At 38.2% G+C, this 10032-nt stretch overlaps 1 protein-coding gene across 1 annotated transcript; it reads left to right on the top strand.

Moving 5' to 3' along the window:
- The first annotated feature begins 3270 nt into the window (after positions 1-3270).
- LOC140857581 (L-type lectin-domain containing receptor kinase IV.2-like) lies at positions 3271-5427 on the top strand. The gene is given in 2 exon segments (XM_073256791.1): positions 3271-3342; positions 3344-5427. Coding segments are annotated over 2 exon segments (2007 nt in total). The 5' UTR covers positions 3271-3285; the 3' UTR covers positions 5294-5427.
- Positions 5428-10032: the final 4605 nt, after the last annotated feature.

Raw genomic sequence — 10032 nt, 5'->3', positions numbered from 1 at the left:
CCTGCCCTATACGCTTTTTGTTCCTTAACTGCTTTCTATCCTCTTATAACTTTTCAAGAGCCAACTATATTGCAAGTAAAGACTTCTAGCCATCTTTCAAGCTATTTACACTAAGACGCTAAAAATTTAAATTGTATCAAGTAGCCACCAAAATTTTAAATTCATTACAATATGGCCCGCTATCTTTCTTTATTATAAAATGTTATCATGTGAGGATCATATGATAACTAACTTTTTTATAAAATTTCAAAACTGTCCTTCCCACAAATTTAGCAAGAGGGTCGTGTTTTGGTGGAAATTGAAAGAAAGGAGAGAAAAGTTGCACGTCAAGATCTATGGTAGTGGATGAACGACTTCATTTTTTAAGATCTATACAAGTGGATGGATGATAAAGAATGAAATACTTTAAGATTCATATAAATGGATAAATAATAGAGGATGAAATATTTTGAGATTTGTACAGGCAAATGAATGAGTAAATAGAAAGTGCTTTAAGATTAATGCAAGCATTCAAATGATAGTAGATGGAGCACTTTAAGATCTATGCATGTGAATGGATAATAGAAGATAGAGTGTTTTAAGACCTGTGCAGGTGAATGGATGATAGAGGATGGAGTTCTTTAAGTCTTTGCAGAGAGATAGATAATGGAGGACAGACCACTTTAAGATTTGTACAAACAGATGGATGACAAAGAATGGAGCACTTCAAAATCTATATTGGCAGATGAATAATCAAGGATAGAGTGCTTTAAGATATGTATAAATGAATGAATGATAAAGGACGAAATGCTTTGAGATCCGCACAGACATATGGACAATAAAGGATGGTGCACTTCAAGATTTGTGTAAGAGTATAAATGATAGAGGATGAAGTGCTTTAAAAGTTGTGTGGCTAGATGAATGACTAAGGATATAGTGCTTTATGGTTTATGCAAGTGGATGTATATAAAGATAGAATGCTTTAAGATTTGTGCAAATGAATGGATGATAGAGGATTAAGTGCTTTGAGAGTTATGTAGACAAATGGATCACAAATGAAGCACTTTGAGATCTACATAGGTAAATGGATCACAAATAGAGTGCTTTGCTATCTATGCAAGTGGATTGATAATAAAGAATGAAGCTTTTGTAGATCTATGCATGTAGATAGATGATTGAGCTAGAGCACTTTAAGATGTGTGCTCGCAAATAAATGATAATGTTAAGATGTTTTAAGATATGTGCAGATGGATGAATAATAGAGAATGGAGTACTTTAAAAATTGTGCGGTTTAATGAATGACAGGATAAGCCTATCCAAAGTAAGGGTATCTTTATCTTTTTCTCATTCTGTTGACGATCTTAGGATGCAAATTAACAGATGGTTGGTCCATATTCCAATGAATTTGAAGTTTTGGTTGCTAGTTGATACCTTCTAAATTTTTGATATCTAAGTGTAAATAACCCAAATTTTAAGGGTTGTTTCTATAATTTTTGAAAAATAAAAATTTCGAGTCAACGCATGGGCCTTTCACAAGAGCCAACTATATTGCAAGCAAATTCTTCTGGTCATTTTCAACAAGAAAAAAAATCTTCTGGTCCTAACTTTCCGTCCTTTCCTAACTTTCCAAACATTTGTGATGCATCAAGTGGATAAGCGTGGGAAAGAAGTTATTAATATCATAACTAGGGAAGGAATGAGGAATCTCTCATATATATTGTAGAAGGCCAGTAAAGTTGGACCCACTTGTTCTTCTTTCTCATCCGCATACTCACTACAATATCTGCGAAAGACTTCCACCCGGCGGAGTAGAATGAGTAGACAAAGTCCTCCTTGCTTTAGAAATTACAGGAGTTAAAAAAGAAAGCTGTTGAGCTCTCCTTCCTTCAAATTGGCCAGCTGAATTAGGTCTGCAGGTTTCATAAGACTTTTCCACTCCAAGTCTTCATGAAAAGATGAGTCTTCTAAAAAATTTTTCAAAGTTATATTACATAGATTCCAAGGATCTGCAACAGAAGAAAAAATTTCTGAGGGTAGCATGGTAGATGCGAGAAAAATGGGGGTAAAATGATAGGTCTCCTTATTCTACTTAAATCAGACAGATTTTACATTGAATGATCATAATCTTCAATTCAGTTTCTAAGAATTTAGTTCCCATGATGAGCTTTACACACTTATCTATAGAACAGGTAATGGACTCTATCATTGAGGGCCTTGGACAGTCCAACTCTTACCACAAGATCTCCGATAAGCTCAATTGACTTAAAAACTGTGACATACTAAATATAACTTAAGGCAACATTCATGGAAATGAACTATAAGGATTAAATGAAGGTCTTATCACCCTCATTTCCCTGAATTAAGAATGTAAATAAATGTATGATTGCCGAATCCGTCAGTGTTTTAAGGTGACATTAACGCAGTGGGTCAAAGGAGACTGATATATATGTCAAAATTTGCATTTTTCGTTGTTACGGGACAAATGACATCTTGGATGACAATCCTTATGATGTAGAGACAATTCCATGCACAGAAAAATGAACAGGAATCTTTGAAAGATAGTCCATCTAAAAACCTGATACAAGTTAGAACTTCTCATAGGTTGGAGGTGCCAAATGGCAGAACTTGAAAAAATTCTAGTCACATTGATACAAGAGACTTGGGTTTGATCCCAACCTCAATCCAATATTGACCCAGGCTTCTGTTTATCCTAGTCCAAAAAAGAAAAGTAAAAATAATGTTCTCCACGGTAGAGAAGTTAGCAACGCTACTATGTCAGACTTGCATTTAAAATTCAAAAATAAAACTTTGATCATAGCATATATGACTGAACTGAGTGATTCCACTCCTAATGGATTTGGTAAATTGAGTATTGTACAGAATTATAAAAGAAATTTATCTAGCTTGAATCAACCTAAGTTTACATGTTTTTTTTTTCCTATTGAGACTCCTTGAGCCAAACTTTTCCTGGAAATGGTCTTTTCTTTAAGGAAAATGAATATCATGACAAGTTTTTAAATTTTAGCATCTTCGCTTATCGCTAACCTCCACTTGAAGGCATCCAAGCTTTCGGTAACATCATAGAAAGACCCAGGAAAAGGTTTAGCATTTTCATCCACCAGGACTTGCTTGGCATTGTGCAAGCAAGTCTTGTCTACTGATGCAGCTATCTGGACAATCTTTCAACATGAAATGGGACGTAGATGGACGAACTAGCCAAGGACTTCCATTCTTCAATGAGATGTCTACCTCCCATAATTAATTGGCTAATCTTTTGTTTACCGGATGCCAAGGTTGAATAGGTCCATGGTTGCACATGATAATGCGTGGCAAATAAACATTGAATTGCTCAAAAAGAAAATCCCCCATTCTTCTCCAAATGGAGCTAAAACTATCCCTACTTTTGGTGATATGTCTGCTCACGGGAATCACAGCAACCAAATATGATGCATTCACATGCAACGGATTCCAAAGGGGTGAGTTATACCTGGATGGCATAGCAGAGATCACACCCAATGGCCTTCTGAGATTAACCAACACTACAAAGATCCACCAAGGTCATGCATTCCACCAAGAGCCACTACATTTTAAGAACATCTCAGATGGTAATGTTTACTCTTTCTCTGCTTGCTTTGTTTTTGCAATACTCTCCGAATATCCAGATTTTAGCGCCCATGGACTTGCATTTGTGCTCTCTCCAACAAAGGGGCTCCCTGGGGCTCTGCCCAGCCAATACCTTGGTCTCTTCAACGCCATAAATAATGGCAATACATCAGGTCACGTTTTTGCCGTTGAGCTAGACACCATCTTCAGTACGGAGTTTGGAGATGTTGATGACAACCATGTCGGAATTGATGTCAATGGATTACACTCAATAGACGCTGCTCCAGCATCATATTTCGTTGAGGAAATTGGCAAGTTTAAGAACCTCAGCCTTAAAAGCGGGGAACCTATGCAGGTGTGGATAGATTATAGCAGTCCAGAGAAGAAGCTAAATGTAACAATATCCCCCATCTGTGTGCCCAAACCAAGCCATCCATTGTTGTCTTCCTTCATTGATCTCTCCTCCGTATTATTAGACACCATGTATATTGGCTTCTCTTCGGCTACAGGCTCCATCCTAACATCCCATTATGTTCTGGGCTGGAGCTTTAAGATGAATGGGCAAGCAGCTGCCCTCAACCTGTCCAGCCTTCCTTCACTTCCTCTTAAAAAACATAGAAGAAAACTAACACCTTTGATAATTTGGCTGTCCTTAGGAGTTGTGGTGTTCATAGCTATAACTGCCTGCTGTATTGCTTACATAACAAGAAGAAAGGCAAGATATGCCGAAGTTCTTGAAGAGTGGGAGCTAGAACATAGAACTCATAGATTCTCATATAAAGAACTATTCAAGGCTACCGAAGGCTTTCGAGAAGAAAATCTTTTGGGAGTTGGTGGTTTTGGAAGAGTCTACAAAGGCAAGCTACCCACCTCAAAAACCGAAATTGCAGTGAAGAGGATATCTCATGATTCTAAGCAAGGAATGAGGGAGTTTGTTGGGGAGATTGCGAGTAACAGCCAACTCCGTCACCGCAATTTGGTCGAACTTCTTGGCTATAGCCGCAGGAAAGGGGAACTCCTTTTGGTCTATGACTTCATGTCCAATGGAAGTCTTGACAAGTTCCTCTATGATACAAACAAGCCAACAACACTTAGCTGGAGTCAGAGACTAAAAATTATCAGAGGTGTGGCTTCAGGTTTGCTTTACTTGCATGAAGAGTGGGAGCAGATTGTTGTACACAGAGATATAAAAGCCAGCAATGTCTTGCTGGACGGTGAAATGAATGGAAAGTTGGGAGACTTTGGACTATCAAGATTGTATGATCATGGTAGCGATCCCCAAACCACTCATGTGGTGGGAACTTTTGGTTATATAGCTCCAGAGCTCACTAAAACAGGCAGAGCAACTACGAGCACTGATGTCTACGCCTTTGGGGTTTTCATACTTGAGGTTGTCTGTGGAAGGAGGCCAATAATGCAGCAAGAATCACCGGATCTTCATTTGGTGGACTGGGTGTGGATGAGTTGGAGGAATGGAGTAATTCTAGAGGTTTCAGATGCAAGATTGGGAGGTGATTATGATCTTGGGGAAGTGGAACTGATCTTAAAGATTGGACTGCTTTGTTCACATCCTATACTTGCAGCTAGACCAACCATGCGCCAAGTGATGCAGTTGTTGGACGGTGATCTTTTACTGCCTGAAGTACCCAAGGATGGGAGCGGCATCACTGTTTCATCACCAGAGCACTGGGAAGAACTAGAAGAATCATAACATCATATAGTGTCGCTATTTACTTGTAAACTGTTCCATCCACTGGCAAGGAGCCAATCCTCTTTGAAGGTTGTTGATTTTCTTGAATTTAGGTCACTAGTGGAATTTGAATGTAAGTGTTGTATCTTGTGGTTTCCTCTCTTCTCACTTCACTCAGAGACCTAAAATAGCATCCAATTAAATGGTCATATTCATCTTTTATTCTCGGTTAAAGATGAACACAAACTGCTCTGAACACCAAGTAATTCTGAGCAAGTCATTCAGCTTCTTTAGCTTAGGTGAAACTCTGTGACATTATATTCATAAGATAATGCTTGCACTAGTACGCATTTTGATGTAAAATAACCGGTTAATTTTACTGAAGCAAAATGTTGAGACAGCTATATTCCATCACGTAAGAATGAGGTCTCAGATTCCCGACCAAACCAACATTTGTTATTCTCTGCAAAGAAAAGGCTATGAAATCCAGGTCATAATACTCAATGCTAAACTCAAACCTATATGTAAGTAACAAATGGTTTGCAGGTTGCTAAGGTGGATGCCATTATTCGAAAATATGAATTCTTCCATGTTTAATCTTGTTATTGAAGAATCCGGTTTTGGCTCTTCTCATGAATCTAGTCTCTGATAATATTTTCATTCTGAATGGATTCAGTGGAGCAAACATGGGTCTAAATGGAGATCACCTCTAATGGCATTAATGTCACCAATGACACTAAGGAGGCAGGGGACTACACCTGTGCAATAAACAGCAATTAAGCAAAGGCCTTCACATTCTACCCTTCTCATATTGAAAATGTCACGCCCCGAACTCAACATCCGGATCGGATACTTGATGGCCGCACACTCCTTAGAGCAAATCCTAAAGAATATGCAAGGCCAAATTAAATCATCACAACTTTGTCAACCATAATATTTAATTTCAATAATAATTCATAAAACTTGCATAATTATAATTAACATTCCTTCAATCCTCTGATCAGGTATCAACGGTACTCTATCTATGCATCCGCTCACTCACAAATCCATACCATAGCCAACTATGGACATCTTGTAACTCTGAGAAGAAAAGAAAGATGAAGGGGTGTGAGCTTTACAGCCCAGTAAGAATTTTCATATCACACCAATATAATAATATAATCTGAAAATAAAGATAAGCAATAACACATAAAAGCCGATGTTCAATGTCCAGAATACTGCAAACATTTGTAGATTATCTATTTTATCAAAAGAGATGCATTATCATATATTAATAAGTGAAACAATTTTATTCAACGATTGTTTCATGTCTTATCTTTTCATTTTTTTCTATTATCACATCATCTTTAATCCTTTTCTTTTTGGCTTTGGCTTTGGACTACCAGGATTATGCGACGATCTTTTATTCGGATCGATTTCTGTGATCTTCCTCGGATCGAAATATTCACGATCTTTCTCGAATCAAAGTGGCCATGATCTTTCTCGGATCAAATCATTCATGATCTTTCTTGGATCAGATTCTTCCACACATAAGCCTGTGGGGGCTGTCTCAGGCATAAGCTCCTGGCAGGCTATTCCACATGACAAGGCCAGTCCAAACCATATTTTTCTTTCTTTTTATTTTTATGAAATTATAATATTTGACTTCATTAATCAATTCAAATTTTGCAGTGTAATAAATATGTCATACCCATATAATCATGCCATCAATCACTGATACATATGTATTGATATAACATACTCATGCTCAAAATCACATAAATAAATAATAGTGTCTCATATATAACAAATTGATCAATCTCAAATCCAACGATGCAAAATCAATGAGATAAAACCAACAGTAAAATAACATATATAATGGTGATCATGTACAGGGATTCTTACCTTTATCGGTGACTAATTCAAGCACAGAAATCAATGTTCTTCTTTGATTTATGAATTTCTTTAACAAAATATTTCATTCGACATCATATGCAGACAATCATCTCTTCATAATCCTGATCAAATATAAAAATCATGTATGAAGAAAATTATCCGATAATCGATCCTAATAACACAAATCTAGGACCTCTCTCAGGATTAACCAAAATTAAGATTTGTCTAAATATCTGGATCCTCCACTGATCCATAAGACTTCTAGAGAGAGAAAATCCATGAAGAGAGAGAAAATTTTAGAGAGAGAAAGTAGAGAGAGAAAGTGGAGAGAGAATCTTCGTATCCTTCAGATGAGGCAATCATGGTCGAGATCATCAGAGGTTATATCAGGGTGACTCAATATGGATTAACCATGATTGATGTTATCAACTTCGAATAAAGATCGGATCGGGATCTAATCTACTGCACGAATTTCGGAGCAATCTCAGGTCATCATATTTTCATACCAATTTTATCCTAGGATCCGTGATGAAATCAGAGAGAGAAAGACACTAGAGAGATAAAATTCATAAAGAGAGAAAAAGGTCTAGAGAGAGAATCTAGAGAGAAAATATAGAGAGAAGGTAGAGAGAGGAGAGGGGAAAGAGAGAGAAAGGAGAGAGAAAATTTCTCTCTTTTTTTTATTTTTCTATTTTCTATTCTTTTCTTTTTCTTTTTCTTTTTCTCTTTTTCCTTTTCTTTTTTTTTTCTTTTCTTTCTTCCTTCTTCTTCTTTTCTCGTTTTCTTCTTTCTTTCTCTTCCTTGGCCGAACAGGGGAGGACCAGAGGGAGGCTCGGTCGCTCGGCTCTGGCAAGGGATGGCAGCATGGCTGGATGTCCGGCAGTAGGTGGAGGCGGTGGTGGAGCCAAGGATGGCCGGTGATGAGGTTCGGCCGACAGGAGATTTAAAGAATTTGAAAAACAGGAGATCTGCCCCTTTTCTTTTTATTTTTTGATCATTGGCCGGTCACCGGCGGCCAAGACCTTCAAGGAAGAGGGATAGAGGGATGAGGGTCCTATCCTAGGGGTGAGACGCTGCAAACGGCGATGTCGGTGGTCGGAAAAGAGAGGAAGATGGCTCGTTCGAACAGAGCAAAACAGGGTCATGATGTTTTGTGGATTTTTCGACGATCCCGATGGCCGGCGATGTTGCACGAAGCCATGGAAAGGAGGGGAAGGAAGAGGGAAAAGAAGAGAAGGGCTTACCTCCGACTCCGGTGAGGTCTTCGGTGAGTATTTGAGATAAACCCAATGAGGACATCCGCGGCTTCAATAGAAAATTTTGAGAAAAATAAAAGGAGAAATCCGGTGCTCATCATGGCCAACCTTAGAGGAAAGGAGAGGGGGTTTTTATAGGGTGGAGGGGAGGTCGAATCTCTCTCAGATTCAGCTTCTCTTTCGATGTATTTGAGCGGAAGAAGACTCCCAACAGGACTCTTCTTCGTTCGCTTCCCCTATTTTTTTTTTTTTTTGTATGGGCTGTGGGCTGATTCTGGGCCCAATTGGGCCGGGTGTTATAGAAAATTCTCCTCTTTTTTTTTGTGATAGGCTAGATGAGTCACACAAATCTAGTATGAATATATATAATAAAATCAAAAAATAAAATATCACGGAAGATGAGAGGCATGGTCGTATAATCAATCCCCGATACATTGCTAGAATGCTATGCCATAAAAAAAGACTACCAGTCTGTAGCTTTGTTTGCCACATAGTAGACATGGTTGGCCGAAAAGGTGGTGTGTTCCCTTGCAAAATGCCAAATGTCCTAAATCAGGGGGTGTACGTCTATTACCTTGGACTGCCTTTGACTCCAATCAATCACAGTAGCAGTGTCCCCCTTTAAGTAAATAGAATTAGACTACAGATAGAGTCTAGCATATTAACACCCATCCAAGCTGCCCGCAACTCGGCTCTAGGAATGGTGGTATCATGTATCTGACTACCTCCTATAGTAAAGACCTCTAATCAGAGCCAGTGTCTCCTTTACTACCACCATCAATTATGCTACCATTGAAGCTCACCATAAGAAAGCTCGAGTGTGGGGGCTACAAAGTGAAGAACATCATTTGGATCTGGGTTACTGCATGAGCTTATAAGGAGTCCCAAATTTCTCAAGCCATCATAGGCTCTCCAATGGAATGTGAATAAATAACTTTTATCGTCTAAATAAAAGCCCTCTCCAATATAAATCTCAATTGTTGATTGCTGATCTCAAATAATCGAATATTCCTTGTGAATTTCATATGGTAAGCGGTTTGCCAAGCATAGCTTATAAGGAAAAAGCACAATGTGTATTCAATCATCCAAAGAATACTCTATAGATTCAAGATGTTGGAGAATCTCTGTATTTTAAAGAGGTTTGCCGGGCATGAGGCTCTATGGATTAATTTGCAGGGATTACTACCAAGCTTCTCAAGGTCTAGTGAACCACCAACCTATGATCTTCTTACAGCCCCATTCTTTGATAGAGCTGAAAATCATGGACAAAAGCTGAGTGAGGAAGAGTGTTCAGATGCAACTCTGGTTTATTGCATTCCCTTGTCATATGCAGATGAGCATATCCTTGTCATTTTGACTGGTGCTATAACCTCAATGCTCTTGATTGGAGAAGCATATCCTCCTTAATACTTTGCTCTTTGCTCTGTTCTTGTTTGTCTTTCCCATTGTACATACCCATCTAAATAAAAGTTGGATGGCAATTCACTACTTCCCTTTTCTATAAAAAAAAAAAAAAAAAAAAAGAAAAAACATCTAATAAATGCTCTACTCATGCAACCCCTTAGATAAGTAAGGAAGATCTCAATCAGTATCATAGACTGAGAAATCCAAGGTGTCAAATAGCTCCCA

Source organism: Elaeis guineensis, chromosome 4 (assembly GCF_000442705.2).
Source record: "Elaeis guineensis isolate ETL-2024a chromosome 4, EG11, whole genome shotgun sequence".
Taxonomy (NCBI): Eukaryota; Viridiplantae; Streptophyta; class Magnoliopsida; order Arecales; family Arecaceae; genus Elaeis; species Elaeis guineensis.
Note: the sequence above shows the minus strand (reverse complement) of the source record. Positions and strands in the feature narration are given on the sequence as shown.